Consider the following 21057-nt stretch of genomic DNA (forward strand, 5'->3'; position numbering starts at 1 on the left):
GACGCTAACTGGACGAGCGGACGCATGGGGATTTAAAAAGCTTAATCATCAAGGGAACACAAAAATGAATGGCTTTTTGTCGTGTTTGAATACTTGCTGTTAGCCTAACGTGAGCGAAACGTCAGCGTACGAGTTAGTCAGCGACATTACGAAGTCACATTGTAGTTTAGTGTTCACTTGTTTCCTACATTGTAGGAAACTACAACTACATTGTAGTTTAGCGCTCTTGTTTCCGAGCGACACCGGAACGGCACTTTGCCACAGTAATGTAATATTTAAAAATATATAAATCACTCATTTAAATAAATAAACGACAAATTTAAGCTTTTATGGACAAGTATGGTTACATCCAGATTTGGGTAGTTTGTGTTGCCCATGCTGCCATCTAGTGTGCAAAGAATTCAAGCGGATCATGGCTTCAGGGGTGATTCAGATGTTTGTGGTTTGTTTTCTTTTGTACAACCACAATACAGTATAAGTACACCACAAGCTAATGACTTCCGAAACAAGCGTGGTTATTAAAAAAACTGCCCTCAAGATAACAATACAAGAAAACATATGAACATGCTTGCTATGTGGTTATTATCGTTTTCTCTCTATCAATACACAAATGATCAATCAAATCGAAATTAGGTGTGGAATAAAATCCTAATGTGACGTATTGTTCAATTGTCAGTTTATACTGCGTGTCCCAAAATATTGATACTGTGATATCTGCTTGATGATGAAATGCTAGCAAGTTTCCCCATAATGCAATTTGACTTGCGCATGAGCAATTGCCAACTTAACCAATGCGTTCGAACAAAATAGCAGTGTAAAAAATGTTTACTTTACATTGAGAGCTCTTCTGTACAATACACGACCCATACCATATAAATACCAGTTTTGTAGAAATGTGACAAACTTTGTGACAAAACTAAAGCGACATCTGTAAAGGTTTGGAGCCACATTATCGTATCACATTGGAGTGTCATCTGTTTCTTTTATTTTTCATATACAAAAAGATGTCATCTACTTTTTTTTCAATTTATATTTCTAAGCGTTTTCCAAGACATAAGTCAAAACATCTCAGAACGGGAATCATCACATCAACGGGGAAAATCTCATTCGCACTCGAGCAAGGGCTTTCTTTGCTTTCTCACACACATTAATAATCATCCTCATCATTAAAAAAAAAATAACTGAGCGATTCTGAACTAGAGTCCTTTTTATGTCAAGAACAGAAATGGGACAGAGAAAAGGCATGGCATATCTTTTCGGTGAATGTGTCTAAATCAAAAAGTGAGTTGAACATAGGATTGTTATGATGACTTTTTCCCCTTTTCTTTTTACAATTTTTGCTTGCTTTCACTTTTGTTAATTTATTGTTGTATTGTGTTTTATATGTTCAATAAAAACAAACAAACAAGCTCCAATTTGGGCAGCCCATAATTGCACTCAGCAGGTTTTTCAAGCCTGCGTGCCAGTGCATCTGCATGTCAGTAGAGTGAATGTTATTTCCCATATTATCTTGATACATGTTTTGATTTCCATCCAAACCCAAAATGGCAGCCAAAATAAAGTTGGCCTACTCTTGTTCTCAGTGGCTCATTTAATTGTTTTTGTCCATTTTACAGATGACGCCAAGTTACAGAGGTACTGAGTGAGGTAAGTGGTCAGAAAAACTGGAAGCGGTTTGTTTTTTTTTGGGGGGGGGGGGGGTCATTGTGAAAGCACCTGGGTGTACCGGTCGGGTGGGAGTGGGGGTGGGGGGGTCGTCGTTGAACACACAGCTGAGTGACCATCAAATGATATTCAAATGACTATTGCTGTGTTAAATATATTGCTGGACCCTCAGTTCATATCAAAAATGTTTTTTTGTACATTTTTTCCACTCCGGCGAAACCAGAAAACACATGACAGAGCACTTCTTTTTTTTTTTTTTTTACAGAAATCGTAAGAATAAAGTCACCATCTTTGCACAGCACCGCATGTCTCAACTATAAAGTCTGAACGTCACATCGGCAGGTTATGAGTTTCTTTAGAGGTAATACTGTTCCCCACAAAAAATAAAAAGCCACTGCTCGCCCCCAAAAATTAAAATAAAAAGTTATGCATACAGTTAAGGCCAAAATTATTTTTTTTTATATTTGTGAATAGGTATTTTCTTGCTGGAAATCCGGCTGTAAGGAAATGATTAAGAATTGGTACATTGAAATATTTTATATTGGAAATAGGTATACACACACGCGTTTTATACATATATAGCGGAGTTTTGAATTTTCTTTGTTTCTAAAGCTTTGTTTGGAGCATGAAAAAATAAAAAAATAATTTGAAAATGAACATTTCTGCAATTATTTTAACTGCTTCCAGAACAAAGACACTTTTCCAGCTAAGAGACCCATTCAATAGATATAAAAAAAACCATAATCTCTAAATATGGCAATTTTGGACATAACTATATATAGAAACTGCTTTTTCTTTACATACATATGCAGAATAATTGCCTTCCTTCTTTAAAAAAAATGCCCAGAGCATCACTTTTTCTTTTTTTTTTTTTTAAACAACAATCAGTGTGGTTATTTATTTATTTTTTTCATCCGTATTTTGTGTGGACAGTGTGACAACTGTTCGGGCTATGGTTTACAAAAACAAAAATAGGCAAAATAATTTTCCTTTAAAAAAACGGTACATTAAAATACTTGTCCTTGCAAAATAAAAAAATTAAACCCTTAAGAGGCCCGTCCGACAACATTAAACCATCTGGACTAGAGTATTTTCTTAAAAATGAAACACAATCCAATACATCTTAAGAACACCAAATAAATCTGTGTACATGTAGAAAAAAAAAAGCCTGAGGTACTTGTTCAGAAGATCTGAGGTCAGTCTCGAAGGAGAGGAAGCAGCTTGAGGGCTTGCCCCTTCATCATTATCATCATCATCATCATTTAACAGACAAAACACGCACAACACCAACAACAACAAGAACAGAACGTGAGCCTCATGTCGTGCCACCGATGGTTCGAGAGCACGCTGAGAATACAAATTCTTGAGAGTCCTGGAATAGTCAGAGCAGCATTAAAAACGGACATTCAAAAATGTATGGTACTCGTGTTCATAAGACGGCACACACGCATGCGGCGGCGACGATGACAACTGCGACTGCATGGCATTGCATCGGCGAGAGACGGAAAAAAGGCAACCGTTTTGAGCTCTCCCGGCGCGATGTACGTGGAGGACTGAGGTATTTGGGGGCAAACGGCTGACTTGAGCGGCTCCGTACGAAACGTCAAGAGAAAAGACCGAAACAGACATGTTGCTTGGACTCAAGTATGGCGGCCAGACCGCTGTTCTCACAAACGGCACACGCACAGCACAAAATGGTTCATACCCGGGTTATTGTGAATTTTTTTGAAAGTGGAGCTCACAGCTGGAAAGCTTTTTAGCAGGTTGCCAGCGTAAGCAATAAATACCGGTTACTACGGTGGACAGTCTATCATGTTATCCGGTTACTGGTTATCATGATTGGTGCATGAAAGGGTTAAATAGAGGTTCAGTTCCCATTTTGACATATTGGGGCAGCCCATTATTGCATTCGGCACTTTTTTTTTCAACTTAGGTGCCAGTGTTTCCGTATTCAACTCAAAGAATGTTATTTGTCATCAATATTGAAACGTTTGACAGACGTTTGGACTACGACAGCGCTACATCTTTAGTCATAGCTACTAAATGGCTGCCATAAAACATAAATTACTCTTGCAAAATGACCCCCCAAAAATGGAGTTAGCCCACTCTCGAGGCTTGGTATGTGACATCCTTAAGCGTTTTTTTTTGTGTTTACAGATGATTTTTGTTTAAAATTCATGATTGCTGTCGTAAATTCATGCCTGGGACAGTTGTCGTTATGATGTTATGCATTTTGTGGCAATAGCAGTCTTGAAAATCATTTGGGACACCAATTTGTATTTTGAGCCTGAAATGACAACTGGAAAGAATTTTTGGCTGCATTTTGGATAAAATAATTACCGGCCTATTTTTCAGTGGTCGGTTCTCAATATATAAAAAGTCAAAAAATGTCAAGCCTACTGGTATAAATTCCTGGTGTTTTCCAAATATTTGGGCCAGGATATGACTCATTTTGTGCTTAACTGCATGATCATTCACCCACATCCATGCACACAAACGGTTACAAATCAAGAATGTGTAACATTGCAACTCCAGACAGCATTTGTCAATGCCCCCGGCACTGGCTAAAGGAGTAACTCGACAAATATAACCCAAGAGAATGAATAAAAAAAAAAAATCTTCATTAAAATGGGCAACAAGTCCATAATGACAGCTAGCTTGGCTCTCCCTCTCGCAAAGAGGACACACACACCCACACACACACACGCGCGCCCCCCCCCCAAACACACACACACAAAGAAGCCTACTGGATACCTGAGAGGTAGTTCCCCACGGGACCACATGGTGTCCCTAAAAATCTCCAACAAATCCAGCACCCATTTTAGCTTGATAAAACCCACTGTGCTCCATTATATATATTTACATATACTGTATGTTTTTTTCCCCCCCTCAACTTTTTCCTTTTCTGGTGGGAGGGAGGCATTCACAGGTTTAAAAAGTAGGGGAGCACACGTTTGTTTTAAAAATCAGAGAAGCATCGGCCCCTGAGGAAGATGAATCTATTTCGTTCTAACAGTCTCAAAATCCTCCAGAGGTTTTGGAGCTTAAAAGTTCATTTGACGGGAAAGGGGAGAAAAGTTTTTTTTAAAAATCTTCTTTTTTTTAAAAATGAGGTAATTAACAAAAAGAAAAAATAATACATGAGGTAATAACGACTTTTAGTGTTGCCTGTCGCATAGCTTATATACTACATCCAAACTACAGCAGATGAATGTGTTAATAAGATCCGATGCCCCAAGAAAAAAAAAAATACCAGTATGGGGATAAAATAGCAGCTGCATGTTATTAAATATTCACCGAGATCCACTGAGTTTGTGTTTGAAAAATCAAATAGAAAAAAAAAAAAAAAAGTCAGGAGCACTGCCCGTGTTCAGGTACTGGACTCTTTGGGAGGTAGGTCCTCGTTGGTGAGCGACGTGACGATGGAGACGGGACCGTCTGAGGTAGTGCCGCCGCTGGTCCTGGCGATCTGGCCGATGCGCTCCTCCACGCAGCCGGCCGACAGGCGGGCCTCGGCGTCATGGTCCCAACATTCCTCGATGGTCTCGCTCAGTTGGCTCAGACCCTGGCGACGGGAGGGCGGGTCGCGCAAGTTAAGAAAACCTTTTAGCATGCTACATGTTCTTGTAAAAGACTTCGACTTAAGATGATGCTCATGTCCCTCGTGCAAAAAAAAAAAAAAAAATTACTCACAGGATGTTTGAGCCAACAGTCTTTGATGACTGGCCGCATTTTCTTGTGCACGACCACATCCTGCAGATCTTCCAGGCTTGGATGCTGCCCGATTTCGTCCTCAAACGGCAGCAGGTATTCCCCCACAGTACCTGAGAAAAGGACGTGACGGCAGAAAAATCGTCTCCCGTTTCTTATTTAACGAGTGCGACAAACTCAAGTGGCCTTCCATGTTGGACCCACCATCCGTTTCGTTGCAACGGGAGACCAGTTCCCAAAGCACCAGACCCATGGCGTACATGTCGATCCTCAGGAAGGAGTCTCGCTGGAAGTTGATGGCTCCTTCCAGTACCTCTGGTGCCATGTAGCGTCGCGTACCCACCTGAGGGTACCACGACGACTTATGAGTAAGGCACAGATTTCATGTGGATGCTTTACGACAAAAGACTAGTTGACGGTCATCTCCCAGACGTTTTCCTGGTAATATTACAGATATTATTTTTTCGGTCGGTCTGCCACGTGGCAGATGCACCCGATTTGAAAAATGTTTCTTTCGCTACAAGTTTCGGTTGGGTCAGCGTGTGTATATTGAGACGCGTCTCCATGCCAAATGATACGCCCGCAGCCTGTTACTGGGTTACTGAGTTCACTGTTGCGAAAACAATTTTTTTTAACTTTGGCTGAATCTTTGCTGGCTGATGGAACCCACATTGCACAAAAATGGCGTCTTCCGAGTTCACTGGAATCAAAACAAAAAGTGAAAACCGGCGATTCAAAGATTACCGCTAGCCTGAAATATTTGCATTCGTTCGCCCGTGTGCTTAATTTCCAAAAACATAACAGAAAGAAGACTTGAGCAATCATGATGTTATTAGGCTACGGAAATTATTCGCAATGCTGACTGGAGGTCTGTTGTTGTTACCTGCCCATGAGTGTCTCCTGGAGGTTTCCCTGGTTCAAAGCGAACAGCAAGTCCAAAGTCTCCGATGACTGCGGTCAGGTCACTTCGTAGCATAACATTCTTACTCTTGAAATCCCTGATGAGAACGAAACGGTCGTTAGCCAACCCATTACAAGGGCATCATCTCAGCCGTCGGGGGATTTTTTAAATTTTATTTTATTTTTTTTGCACCTACCTGTGCGCAATGGTGGGTTTGGGCTCTTCTCCCTTGTTGCTGGGAATGTCCTCGTGGAGGTAGGCTAAGCCGCGGGACATGGTCTCGGCTATGAGGCACAGCTCCCCCCAAGTCACAGTGTTGCCCTTGAGGTGGTCGGTCAGAGAACCCTGAAACAAAACACACAGTGTGTGAGAGAGATGTGACAAGGCTTTTTGTTTTACCTTAAAAAAATAAAATAAAATAAAATCCATGGTTCCCTTTGTAGGGCAGGTCGGTCGTGATTTTTTTTTTTTAATAACTAAATTGGCAACACAAATAACCTTCAGTATTTGGTTATAATTGTTAGGTTATGCAAAGCAGATGCTAGTGCAAACATCCTGTTGCTAAAAGCATAAAAGCTAACAGCTAGCTTGGAAAGGACCCATTTCTTGAGATTCAGCTTTTACAGTTAAAACAAATCTGCGAATGTTTGGGGAACTTGATTGCCCTTATTCCTTTGTCAGTCCCAATCCAAAGTCGGTATCTTATATAGAAGGCCACAGGGCAGAGCTTTTTAGGAGACTCCATCTAATGTGAAATGAGCAGCAAATCAAATTTTGATGATCATTTCAATGATTCTCTTTGAAAATGGGGGAGAATGTTTTAGAAATTTAACCATCACAGGCAGTTTCACGCATCATCGTGAAATGTCATTTGCATGTCTATCATGACCTACGACAAAGTCTCAAGGGAACCCATTTTTAAAAAGTCAGCCATTTTGGTTTGCAGCAGCCAATTGGGTTGGTTCCATTATCTAAGTTTGATGATGTCTCCCCGCCGCCCCGAATGATAAGCCACACTTTAGCTTTAGATAGACACAAAATCATTTATCGGTAATTAAAAATCAGTTTTGTGGCTCGATAAAAGTCAAGGATAAAATTCTCACTCTCTCGTGGAACTCCGTGATGAGCCACAGTTCCGTCTCCAAGTTGCTGCCGTGCTTCTCAGCGGCGATATATCGGAGGATATTCTCGTGGCGCATGCCGGCTGTCAGGAAGATGTCCCGCTCGTTTTGCCATGACTGCTTATCCTGCCGCACGGCAATGAAAGGATGTCCACTTTTTTAGCGTCTTCTCGGGTGAAAATCCGGGTCGAAGGCGCTAGAGCAGTGACCCACCTGAACAGGGAAGATCTTGACTGCGACATATTCGCTCATGAGCTGGGCTTTCCAAACACAACCAAAGCGTCCCCTGGCTTTGATTTCCAGCAGCTGCAGGGGCTTCAGTCCCACCATGGGTGATGGGGGGGTGGGTCCAGGGTCCTGACCCACAAACAGATTTTTTTTTTTAATTCATGAATATTGTACTGAGCGTATGAGAGGATATTATCTTTCTTTTCCCACACTCTTTTCTCCTGATTCGCGCTCAGTTCGAGCAGGGGGGGGGGGGGCTAATCAAAGCAAATTTTCACAAACTAGCTGCCGGTATCAAGGTAATTTTGAAATGACATTTTAATATGTTTCCATCGCCATTCTGTATGCGCTCTCATTGGCACACAGACAATTCATTTCCACGTTGCCGTAGATTATAATTGAACGCACTCGGTCGGTCGGCCCTTCTAATTTCCGAGAATGCCCGCGAGGTGGAAATGAGTAACAATGAGGCTTTCATTCCCCGCATACGTCTCTCTAGCCACAGAGCGCGCCGCCGTCAATAGAATGGAATCCGTCGAGCGTCTCACCTCGCTCAGGTCCACGTGGCCGTAAGGAGGTTTGCGGTGACGGTACATCCACAGGGCCAAGATGATCGCCAAGGAGAGCACGCAGAGCGGCAGCAGGGAGTAGACGAGCACATTCAGCATGGACGGCACTCGGGGCGGAGGCCGGATTTTGACTGCGCGTGAACAAACGTGATTGATGAATATGAACACTTCGAAATGACAGAACTCATCGATCGGCCTGGCGTGACGGCTGAAATGCTCGACTGCAACCAAGTGTCAGAAGGCTAGCGCTAACCTGCTAAATGACATTTCATGCTAATTGTCTCGAGGCTTCTCCCACCCCCGTGTACAAGCCAACATTTAAGTCCGATATTTTCTACACGTATGGTATTTTTGTCTAATGTATTTCGATGTTGTTGCGCGTTTTTTTGGGGGGGGGGGTGAACTGGAGCTACGTGACCTCCTCCTTTGCAAATAACCCCAACGAAGCAGTCAATATATGTACATATTTGTTTTTATGGTGATATAGCTGTGAGTGTGAGCGTGGTTGGTTGTTCGTCTCTGTGTGCCCTGCGATTGGCTGGCAACCGATTCAGGGTGTCCCCCGCCTACTGCCCGGAGACGGCTGGGATGGGCTCCAGCACCCCCCGCGACCCTAGTGAGGATCAAGCGGTACGGAAGATGAATGAATGAATTTGGGCGACCCCTCGCTGTGTACTTTATATTTGGAGTGGTACCCTTAGTGAATTCATGGGATACATTTCTGTTCATTGTTTAATATTGATCATGATGAACATTTTGCTCACTCTGCTTGTGATGTGAAAACCTTTGATGTACGTACTTTTTTGTGGCACGTTTATTTACATTTACATTTATATTCAACTGCAACACATCCTCTGTGTGTCTTTCCCGCTAATGCGAGAGCTATTTTTCCACTGCCCCCCCCCTCCGCCCCCCACTCACCTCGGTTGCCGATGCCGATCAAGTCGGGGAGGTGGGTGAAGCGCTCGTTGCAGTAGTTGCCCTCGCAGCAACAGAAGAAGACCTGAGGGTTCTCGTCCATGGAGACGCACTCTTGCCTGAAGCCACGGGATGACACGCACACACACACACACACACACGCACAGACACACACACACCAGTCTTAGGTTCAGAGGAGTATCACAGCTATTTTTAATGGCGACAAATACATGCTGGAGAAAGACAAGAAATATATTTGCCGCAAACCCGCTGACTTCCAGTTTTGCTATCTGCACATCCCATATTGCACGACCAGGGAAGCCATGAAATTCAGAGAAAAGTTATTCATTCTGCGCAAAAAACAAGCCGGTGTGGCATAAACACAATTTTTTTTTCAGCTGCCAGATGCAATTATCACCTAGATCATGTGCTTTATTAACCAGTGTGCCCTACGTATGAAAATGTTTGAAAATCAGACATTGATATTACGCCGAGTGTTCCGTAAAATATGGCATAGCTCATGCCTTAAAAATGTGCGCAATTCAGTTCCTTTGAACTCTACGTCGATAGCAAACGCCAAACAATCAAGCACAACTTGATATCTGCAGAAGATAGACGGGCTGTCAACACCCTCACGCAACATTGTACTGCCTTCGACAGTTACAAATTCTGTGACTCTTGTGCCTCAAAACCTGCAGAGTAGGCTAGCCGCAAGCTACCGAGCAGTACAGTATTAGACACGCACGTGCAATCAATTTCAGCGTAGGGAAATATCCACCCGTGTCTAATTGAGACCTGACCCCGATATTCTTAAAACCAGATGATGAAAACGGCTTTCATGTCGCCCGCTGCGGCGGCGTACGTTATGCAACGGTGAATTATTTAAAGCGGTGACGTAGTCTATGTACACGGTGTCCTTACATTGCTGCGTGCATGGAGGGTATTTACTTTGGACGCTCGCCAACTGACAAAAATGTAAAATGACACGAAGGCCCAGTCATGCGCTCCAACTCCAAGCCCCTAGGTGACGCTAACGTGCATTTAAAAGGAGTTCAACGCGCGGCCGGCTGATTCCAAAGCCATCTTTTTTTTTTTTTCGTGGATTCTACCAGCTCGCCGTTCTGTGTGTAAGGTATCGCTGCACGAATGAAGTGGGTTAACGTCAAATCTGGCTGTGCAGAAGGGGATGGATCGAAGTTTTGACCAGAGTTGGAATTGGAACGTCAAAATTGCTGAAAGCAATTGCTGCTGCTGTGGTGACATCCAAGGCATGTCTCATCATATTAATGGGACAGCCCCCCCGCAACAGCTGTGTGAACGCGCTATGTTCTGTGTGAAAGGGAGATGAGCATAAAAGCGGGCTCGGCCATCGTATCGCTGATGTCAGATAATCAGATCAGTGCCTTGTCTGATGTGACAACATAACGGGGCGGGGCGGGGGTTGAGTCATCCGTGGCAATTTTTACACGCCAACCCTGACTTTCCATCGCTTTTCACACAGCTAACTTCAGCAAATGCGCAGGCCACTTCCCTTCCAGTGACTGAGGAAAAGGCCATATTTGATGAGCTGCCATTTGCCAAATTTGGGCAGGAAGGCCCAGAATCGGCAGGCCTTTAAAAATTCGGGGGCGTCTGGTGTCAAACTTCACGCCTCGGTCCCAACCTTTCAAACAGTTGCGAGTGCCGCCGCTGTTATCTCACCAGCATTACCGCGCAAGGTGAAAAACTCGCAGGTCGACCTCAATTGCCCGTCACGACACCCGCGGATAATGCGGCTCGGATGAGGAGTGTGAAAGGTTTATGGTTGACTGGCAGTTGCCAATTTTGGCAGAAAGACCCGGAAACCGCTGGCCTTTTTGCCCTTCAAAATAAATGCGCACAGCACAGCCTCTAGGGGGAGACGTGAGCCTCAGTTGGCACCTGACGCGGCGGCCGTCCGCCGGCTCACCTGTCATAGCAGTTGAAATCGTCCAGCCAGCAGCCTTTCTTTACCAACTTGATGGTCCCTGAGGAGTTGAGCCAGGACGCGTAGCAGTGCAGCCGCTTGTCCTTGTCTTTATCCTTGTCGTCGCAGCGCTCAAAGCCGCTCTGGTTGGTCTTCTCGGCGCGCCAGTTGTCATTGTAGAACACGCATTCGCGCGTCTCCGCCTCGCCCACGCTGTACCCTGCGAGATACGAGACCAGACGATAATCGATCCGACAAAGCGTACGGAAGGACGGACGGGCGGACGGCCGCCCGTCGGGAACATCTGAGTTATCGCTTTGGAGCGCCGCCAAATTTCGGGAGTTCCTCGAGGGGCTCGGGGAAGTTGCTGCCTAATAATCCGAGCGCTTAAAAGATCTCTTTAGACTTTTAATTAGCCATGGAACACAACAGAACAGCAACATGCCAGACGCTTCTCGAGATATACACGGACCAAGGGATTACCCCCCCCCCCCCCCCGCACCCCCAAGTACACACTTCACTGTACATCCTGTGTGTACTGTACATCTACCCCCGGGGCTTGGACTGTCAGTTACCAGTACACACAACGCAGCATAGCAAATTCAGTTTGAACAATTTTTAACACTAGAACAACTGAACACAAAAAAAACGCTTGAGCAATATTTCGAATTATTTCCAGAACTGAAGAAAAGTCTTAGGACGCCAAAAGATTTGTTGTTTTATTTAAGACGTTAGGGTGTAGAAAATTTTAATGAAGGATGGAAGCTTCGGGATTTGTTCAACTATTGTAACCTCCAGTAGGTGATTGATGGACCGTAAATTAAACAGAAATTTCACCCCTATCGTTCGTTTTGTTTTATGTCCGTTTTTATAGATTGAAAGAGAGCCCACGTTATTTCGATGTGTCGATATTTTGGGGTTGTTTTCTTTTTTTGTTTTGCTTTTGAAATGTCCAACTGTATTTGATTGCACCTTGTGTCTTGCCGAACAGGAGAGTCGTCAATGTTAAATGTCATTATTCCTGTTATGATCCCATCAGTTTGAACCACAAAAGGTAAGAGAGGACATCGGGGGGGGACATGACGCAAACATGACATTACCTCACTGATTTTATCTCACAAAGGAACTATTTGTGTGCTTGAATTAGTACCGTTATCGCAAACATCCGCTTTCATGTTTCGAGTGGGATCAATTCACCGTTGAATAGAGTTGGTCTTTAACCCTTTTCAGATGTAAAGTCTACATGTAAAGATATCCAAATTGACATTAATTTCATGGAATTTTAAGGAAAAATATCAGGATATGTATCGCTACCTGGATAAAAAATAACTTGGACCTGATTCGATTTATTATTATTTTTTTGGTCCATATCTCACACTTCTAATCTGACAATGACTTTGCTATGTACGGCATCTGCTTTCGGGAAATTGATGTAGCAATTTAAAACCAACCGCACCAAAGGGGGTTACTTTGACAGCATTTACGTGGGACACCCCAAAAAAGTCCTCCCTTATTTGCACACAATAAGGCAAATAAAATGTCAGCTTATAAAATTGCGTTGTTATCAGGCAAAAAAAAATAAAGAACAGAGGTATGACATGGGAAAAGCAGCAGGCTTAAACACCAAAGGGGGAGGGGGGGGGGCGAGAAGATTCCTGAATAATGCATGAAACAACGTCAATGCAATGCATTTCAATAGGCGTGAATAATGCGCGTATTTTTGCTATTCGCCGGCCGGCCTGGTCCCAATCCATCGGGAATAGTGGGGGTCAACTGTAAATTTATGGTTATTGGAGAGAGAGAAAAAAAAGAACTTTTCTTTTTGTTCCCAGAATGCAACGTATGATGCAATTTTTTTTAAATGACAGGTCCATAGAATTACCTGAACAAATGTCATTCTATATATTTAACGATACAAGGTGATTATGGCTGGGTTTCAAGAATCAATTCATCAATTTTCCTTTTCACAGCCCAAAATCAGAAAACCATAAATTCATTATTTTCATACGTATTTTGCCGATGAATTCAACTGACTTCTCGCATCATGCAATATCTTGTCGCCACAAGAGTGTAGTGCATCAAAACAACAGAGTGAAAGCACTGAATTCGGAGCCAACAAGAGTGAATGTAAATGTCTGGAGGGGGCGGTGGGAGTAAAAAAAAAAAAAAAAGCACATACAAAGAGAAATTTTGTGAGACAGTCACTGCACTGTGAACGTTACGAGTTTACAGTGTGTTTTTGACACTCTAAATACACCGCCTGCCCCTTTGTTGGAATTGATTTAAATTATGATTTCTTGTTTTGCTCAGGAAAACATACAAGATTATTGTAACTGCATTGGGTTCAATTCTTAACATCAATATTCATATTTTTACTCATGCACCAAGTGAAAGCCATAAGTTTCTACTATTTGCAGCGTCGCTTCTTCCAAGAATGTCTTCCATATAAAAGTAAAATTGGTACGGCGTGAAATCCTTTCACCAATGAAACAAAAATCAATCAAAGTGAATTGTGAATCGTAAATTGAATCAAATTGGGGCCTGGTGAATCAAATTGTTGTTGGGAATCTGAATCAATACCCAGCCCTAAAGAGTATAGTATGGATTGTTGTGTAACAAAATGAAGAGACCAGTGTAAATGGTTTGCTGTGCAGATGCTGTAAAAGGTTAGAGTACATAAAGCACAATCAGCAAATATTGGCTATTTGGACGATTATTTTGGCTGACGTTTGAAGGGGCACAAGTAGCATGCCTGGGTGTGACGTTTTAAAGACAAGACACTAACTTCACCCATCCCGGTGCACTTAAATTGATGTAGTCCGACAGGTATTTTTTTTTTTTTACATCAGACAACACACGATCATTTTACGCATTCACAGAGAACTCGCTCAGCTGTCGTTGGAAAACAATAGGGAATGTTTACTCTTCATCTCTAATAGTAATACACATTTATCTAGTTTAAAAACACTGAATTGATATCGGTACAACATTATTTCCACACAAAGAGGAGCATGTAAAATCATGTCACGTCGGAAAAGCGTTGTTATCAGGTTAAAAAAAAATAAAACGTGCCTCTTTAAATACTTTCCTGACGGACAATGCCCCTCCCCCAATGTAGCCCCCAATACACGCACGCACGCACGCACACACACACACACACTTAGATGTCCGGCAGCAAACAATGGACTTCAATACCCGATGTATAATATTACATTTAAAGAAGGAAAGTCAATAAAAAACAAAAACCGCAAAGCTCCATCCAGCACATATTGGTGATCACGTGATGCAGGAGGACTTTTACTACGATATCCCTCGCCCCCCCCCCCCCCTCCCCCCATTCCCTCCTCCTTCTGTCACTTAGGGAGGCTTTAACCCACCACAACATGGATTCTGGAGGAAGCGGCTTACTACAATCTACACAAGCATATAAGATGGAAAATGGCCGTGTGGCACACAGACACATGCAAACACAGACAGACGCGTTCATTTTGGGGGTGGCAGCTGTGTAGACATGTTATTGTCATTCTAAACTGCATGAGAGGGGAGAAGCGTGAGAGGGGGCTTGTGGAGAGGCCGTATGGTCCAAAATAATAAAGAAGGTCAGAGAGCAAGCCCTCGTTGTGGAGTCACATTATTGAAAGCGGTGGGGGAGGAAAAACTCAGCCCCCTTGTGCAATTTCACTTGGTTGTCAATCTATTATCTGTTCCAATTTATCGGTCGAGCGTTTCAAATGTTTCGCTTTTAACGTTGCTTCTCTTTCTGTTGTTGGGCACGAGTGTTATGGAGAATCGAAGGTTTCAGGATGTGGCTGCAGCAGCTGCTACTGCTTTCCATTCCTGCCCAGCGCTCACAAAAGGCTTCAAATGCAACAGTTTTAGCACCTAGCACCTTTTGTGGCAAACCACACTTTCGAATATTTCTTGGTAATAAATGATCAACCCGAACATTTCTCTCGCATCAAAATGAGTAATACACACGGGCGGTGGAATACACTTGTGAAAAATAAATATGTGGATAAAAGTTTGAATAAACACTCGAAGAGGTGACAATGTCTACGGTGGAAGCTAAGCCCTAGCGGCCGCTTACCTGCGCATAAAGTTCCCAGCAGAAGTGAACAAGTCAGCCACGAGAAAGACATGTTCCGTCTTTTAAAAACACCACCACGGAGGTCCACCGTTTTGGTTCGGTCCCGCACATCCACCCTTCAGCCCCGGCGGAGTCTAACCGACCGCAGGCCCCCCTCCAAGCTAAAGCCTTCCGCGGCTCGTAAGCGCCGCCGCCGCCACACCACCAATCACCACCACCACCACCGAGAAGAAAAGACGAAGGGGGCAGATTAGTCGGGCCGCCGTGGTGGCTCGTTCAGTCCCACATTGCTTCAGAAAAAAACAAGGCGGGAGGAGAAAGGAGCGTTTATCGTTCCCTCTGGCGGTGCACAAGCGTCAAGAGTGGTTGTAGTTGGAGGCGCAGCGTCGAGGGGTCGCCCGGGGTTTACGTGCATGTTAGTGTGATGTGTGTCCAAAATGGCTTCGAAATGGGGAGCGGGGAGCTGCGAGCTGGGAAAACCCGGATGTGTAAACACAAAGGGGGGAAATCAGACAGCCCCAGCCGAGGTGACCTCAACGCAACTCCACTCAATTCGCCTAAAACGCTGTCGTTTCACACCTAAATAAAATACTTGCATTTTATTCGAAGGCCGACTATATATTCCGACGACGACCAAGGAAATGTGGTTGTGGAAGCCCCCCCCCTGCCCCCACCGTGGATGAACGTGTTTATTAAGCACTTAATTCTCGCTCGTTGTCCTCGGTTTACTGGGGCTACAATTGCGAACTTCCTTTTGCGTTGCCATCTTTCTTTGTTTATTTTTTAAAATTCGCATCGTCAACATGATTACAATATTTTGCTCAACATAGGCGAAAATATAAATGTATAATATCATGGAAAAAATATGAATGATTCGTTTAGCTGCACAAGGTTTCTCTGTTTTATATGTTTAATATATTGATGGTGTCTCTTGAAAAAAATCAAAACAATACAGCACTATCGATATTCCCCAATCACAGCGTTTGTCATCATTAATAATGATATTTGCCAAGATATGTATAAAACGTGATAATCAGTGGCATGCCACTGACTCTCCTGTAGTCAAACATAAAAATAAGAATCTAAAATAGATCATTAACCCCTATTTCAATTTTTACGTTAACTGAAACATGGAAAAAACAAACAGAGGCAGCTCATGCAACAAACGAGCCAGGAATCAGGTTATCTGTAGCTAATCTCTCTGAAAACTATTGATGTAACTCAAGACAAAATGGCTTCCTCATGAGCCACTTTGTAACTCAATGAGATGAGGAGAGCTCATTTAAGGTTCCGTTCAAGTATACTATCGCTCTTCTCTTCTTAGTTGGATTCGATTGTTAAAGTTTCATTCCTCTCAAAGTTCAAAGTGCAATAAAGGTGAAATTAGAGCTACCAAGACCCGCGTGGATGTTGGAACATTATGAAAAAAACTACAAGAAGGGGAAATTGACCTACATGCTAACATGCTATCGTTCATGTAGCTGTACATGAATTAGTCTGATCACGGTATGTGCTATATACATCGCTCATCGTATTGAGCCTGCAGGTCCAAATAATGTTTTACAGAGCGACACCAGGTGGTAGCAGAGGTCTTGAGAGAAGGTAAAGCTCCCTCACATCCCAGTTGTACAGATACATGCGACATTTCTGCAGTCTTTTGTTCTATGGAGGCCACGCTGCGTCTATGGCACAACGGCAGGGGCTTTATGCTACCTTTCCAGGTTTCTTTTTTTTCCATTCTCGTGTTCTACGGGTGAACATTATGGCTGTCGATATGTGACTATTCATCTCCAGTTATCAGTTATCTGTCTGTAGTATTCCAGTTGAACAGATGTGCCAATGGAAAGGATCCAGCTTCCCTTTGTTTTTATTGCATTTCATTAATCTAATCTGTTGATTTGATTAAATTAAGAAGAAATCATCATTCTGTCAGCAAAAGCGGTGGTCATTTATAAACTGACCAGAATACAAACCTGAAAATAATCTGTCTTTAGGCAAGGATGTTTAGTTCTTCTCACTGTCAATCGAGACTTATTTTCACACAGTAGCAAGGGAAGTCATTGTTTATCATACCATCCACAATCACAGTTTCCTGACATAAAATGTACACGCATCACGGTCTTGCTCAACGAATCCACAATTGAAGCAGGAACAAACCTAAGTCAAGTGCAATGTTTTGAAAAAACCTTCCCCTAGGGTTGATCTTTGGCAACTTCCTGTGGCTGTCCTGAAGAAGGGTGTGTGCTTGTGTGCGTTACGCCAGTGTTGTGGGTGGAGTAGGCGCGATTGGACAAATAAAGGTGAGTTTGTTACTCAGATCCAGCCAGGAAATGATTCACATGTTCCGATTTTATTCGTCACATGTCATGATAAAAGATAACATGCACGTTTGTACACATTGTATTCAACCTGGAGGAATAAAATCATTGCATAATTCTCTTTAATAGCAATTTTCAATGCAAGATTAAAGGGATTGGCACACTGGTCTTGATTGTTTACGTGAACATGTGTGTTCGTAAGAGTGAAATTGCAACAGTGTTCGCTGAAGAAAATAGGTAGAGAAGTGTGGAGGATTTCGGTAGGTTCTGGGAGTGGCAGGGTGAGGTGTCAGACTCTGGTCATGAATTCATCCTTCATTCCTTTCCGGCATGTTGGGACTCATTCCTGGCCTCCCATCCCAATGCACTTCTTCTCCAGAAAACATTTCTCTTTTGCTCGGATATACTTAAGTTAGGCACAAAAAAAAAAAAAAAGCTACAAAAGTACATGATGTCACATTCCACCGCAGCAAACTCATCCAAACATGCCACACTTTGTTCACCGGGACACATTTGGGATGAGACTGAAAAGCGGCTTGATTAAACTTTTCCCCACAAATATTTGAATGTCGAATTGTCTGAACATAATAATGCGGCCACTGTTTTCATTTTGATATTTTTGTGCATTTGATGATTCTGTCATCATGTCTCTCGCACATTCTCAGATCCCACATGTTCATACGTGGGAGTGAAAGTAAAGATGTGATTTATCGCACTTACCTGAGATTCTGCTGAGGAGCACGGCAGGAATTCCAGGATTCCGCGTTAACCTCAGAACACGATGAGTTTACCTTTAAGACATGTGTGTGCAGATCTATCTCATTACAGATGCATAAACTAAAATGTGTTGAATGTGATTCATGCAGTCAGTCACCTTTAGAGAACAGACATAGTCAGAGCACCTGCGGGACAGTGAAGCAAGTCATCGTTTAAAAAAAAAAAAAAAAAAGAACATTCATTTTATGGTTGACTTACGAAGCATCTATAGTAGGCCTAAAACCAGAATACTGTGGTGAATTGACCTACGAGTGACCAGACTGCCATTCGGCTGGGAAACAAACAACTACATAGCTCGAAGCCTTTCAGCTCGCTAGCTTAATGCTAATGCTAATGCTAATGCTAATTTGATATGTACAGTAACATGGCGCGCGATATGATTCAATGACGGTAGATTTTAAAGTGGAACGAGCAGGGTGGGTTTGCCAAAAAAACCCAAAATACATTGAAAGTACAAAGTACATTGAGCACGTAATGGAAACCAGGAGTGTTTTGTTACAGTGTGTGACAAGCGAGATCATTTCTGGACAGAGGATGACTTTGTAAAGTGAAATTACCGGACTGGTGTAAAGAGTTTGAGGGAAGCCATGATTGGCACTTACAGGTTAGAATACCTTGTTTATTTTTTTTTTCTTTTATTGCCTGCAATGCTTTTTTTCCTCACTGGCGCAGTGATGAGTTGGTTACTTATGAGGGTAGTGGCAAAATAATGACATAATAAACACAAAGCGACCAAAATGCAAAAATTAATTGACCTTTCTCATTGTATTTTGACCCAGGCAGAACCGGTTATTCCGCTGAAAGAAGACACCTTATAACTGTTTGAGTATACATGTGAGGACGAGGAGACAGATTGGAAAAAAAAAAAACAAGGCTTTAAAAGAGACATGTTCATCAATCAGGACCATTGCCATTAATTCGCCATCAAAATCAATACTTCAAGACATTTTCATGAATTCCTTTCTTATGGAACATTTTCCGGAAGTGCCATCAAAGTTCCAGGATAAATTTGACGTGAAAGAACTTCGACTCTGCTTCCATCACAATATTTTCGTCCATTGTCAGTCCTTGTAGCGTTTTTTTTTGTGTGTGTGTGCGCGTTTTGTTTTGGCTTTTTTGTGAACGTAACATTTGATTTGTTAAGAGAAGAAAATCAAAACCATACAACTTCTTATTTTGTATGTACACAGGAAACAATGAGCAGCAAATACAAAATGAGAAGGAGCTGCTGCGGCAGGCCCAGGTGCTTCTGCCCAGCCTCACTAGGCCACGCCCCCCCTCCCCCCACGGGCACACATACAACAACACGACAGTTGCTGGTGTGACTTTCAAGCTTGTCCCAATGTGATTAATGGCAATTTCATTCTCAACAGGGAAAATTTACTCTACGAATAAGGAGGAAAACAAACTTGGTTTTGGTTCGGGAAAAATAAAATGGGGGTGTGTGTCAGAGAGGAAGTTCAAATGTTGAGTAGCAAATGAACGCTTTGAAGGGCAGAGGGAGTTATTTCACCCTCGCCTACTTTGAACACGGTTCTTTCAACGAGATAAGGCTGATTACCGTTTCTGACCGCTGGTGCTCTTCCCATGCTCGACTTAACTGGAATTAAAACAGTGAGCAACAAACACTTGTGTAAGTTTTCCCCATGTCAAATGTGACTGAAAGAAGATTCCAACCTGCAGTGGGCTCTAAAGCCGACATTGAAACAAGAGAATCTGCTTTCCAAAGAGATTCTCAAGGCCAACAGTTCCAAAGCACGACTCTAATAATTAGACACAGGAACAGCATTCTTCCCCAGTTTGCCCTCTCCCGTCTTCCACCATTAGTTTTGCCTTTTGTACAGCATGTGGGCGGCTTCTTTGTCCCTCTCCCTTTCTGTCTGCCCTTTTATCTCCAGGCACACAAAGCCCGCGTTGTTTACTGACACGTTGTGTTGTGAGGAACAAGTGGTGAGTCTCATGAAATGCCAACGACACCATCAAAGAGTCAGGAAATCAGCACCAAAAAAAAAAAAGGCTGGCTAACGAATAGCATCCGTGTTGCGACATTATAACGAGAGTGGCAACCAGTGACGTCGCATAGTGTACATTAACACAGATTGAAAATTGTGTGGAAAGTAGTCCTGCAACCAGATCAGCGTCTTCTCCTTCGGCCATTTTGGGTCAAAATGCAGCAACAGCTCCCTCTAGTCGGCGCTAATCCAATCACCGAATGCGCAGGTCCAGTGACGTAAGCCCTTCGAGCTGGCCCTGTTACGCAGACTCGTGATCTGATTGGCTATTGCAACTGTGCAACAAGCTGACTGTGCCCGTTCATTTACAGCGCACAGGGAACTGCTCTGGTTCATCGAGCAAGTTTAGTTTACCTGGCAACACAAGCTATCTGAAATCTGATTGGATAAAAAACTCTAACATAATAAAAAAGTTATTTATCGAGTGGCTTTTAAGATAACAGATGACGTAAATAATACAGAAGATTATTTTGTTTACATATTTATGAAAATAAAATAACAAATTACATTTGTTATTCTCAGAAAAGTACTTTTATTTTCTGAAAATGTTTAGGCCAGCAGAGAAGGCCTTGCTGGCCCTGACGGAATGCCACTGCTGGCAACGATTAATTGACAACAATGATCATTTTTGATAATCGATTCATTGTTTCAATACCTTTTTGAATTAAAATTTATCCAAATCCTATTAAATGTGTCTACTTCCAGATTATTTATTTAGGCGGCATGGTGGCCGACTGGCTAGTACGTCGGCACCACAGCCCAGAGGTACAGGGTTCGATTCCGGCTCCGGCTTTCCTGTGTGGAG

General features: G+C 42.9%; 1 protein-coding gene and 2 long non-coding RNA genes across 3 annotated transcripts; 1 reads left to right on the top strand and 2 right to left on the bottom strand.

The window, feature by feature from the left end:
• Positions 1-1907: 1907 nt before the first annotated feature.
• On the bottom strand, positions 1908-15644 carry LOC127616146 (activin receptor type-2B-like). The gene is made up of 11 exons (XM_052087583.1): positions 15146-15644; positions 11062-11278; positions 9117-9232; positions 8175-8326; positions 7612-7755; positions 7381-7524; positions 6474-6622; positions 6260-6374; positions 5581-5719; positions 5359-5489; positions 1908-5230 (listed from the first exon to the last, which is right to left on the bottom strand). The coding sequence occupies exons 1-11, from the start codon at positions 15195-15197 to the stop codon at positions 5036-5038; spliced, it is 1554 nt and encodes a 517-aa protein (XP_051943543.1). The 5' UTR covers positions 15198-15644; the 3' UTR covers positions 1908-5035.
• Positions 15645-17307: 1663 nt separating this feature from the next.
• LOC127616165 (uncharacterized) lies at positions 17308-18266 on the top strand. The gene is made up of 2 exons (XR_007967054.1): positions 17308-17445; positions 18129-18266. It is a non-coding gene; the product is annotated as an uncharacterized LOC127616165 (long non-coding RNA).
• On the bottom strand, positions 17624-18423 carry LOC127616161 (uncharacterized). Its single transcript, XR_007967047.1, has 3 exons — positions 18338-18423; positions 18184-18254; positions 17624-17869 (listed from the first exon to the last, which is right to left on the bottom strand). It is a non-coding gene; the product is annotated as an uncharacterized LOC127616161 (long non-coding RNA).
• Between the last annotated feature and the right edge of the window lie 2634 nt (positions 18424-21057).

Source organism: Hippocampus zosterae, chromosome 15 (genome assembly GCF_025434085.1).
Source record: "Hippocampus zosterae strain Florida chromosome 15, ASM2543408v3, whole genome shotgun sequence".
NCBI classification, from domain to species: domain Eukaryota; kingdom Metazoa; phylum Chordata; class Actinopteri; order Syngnathiformes; family Syngnathidae; genus Hippocampus; species Hippocampus zosterae.

Coding starts and splice junctions, on each gene's coding strand:
- LOC127616146 (XM_052087583.1), bottom strand. CDS start 15,197: ATGTCTTTCTCGTGGCTGACTTGTTCACTTCTGCTGGGAACTTTATGC. Junction 11,279..15,145: donor GCTGGGAACTTTATGCGCAG/GTAAGCGGCCGC, acceptor CGTATCTCGCAG/GGTACAGCGTGGGCGAGGCG. Junction 5,231..5,358: donor ACTGTTGGCTCAAACATCCT/GTGAGTAATTTT, acceptor TCCCGTCGCCAG/GGTCTGAGCCAACTGAGCGA.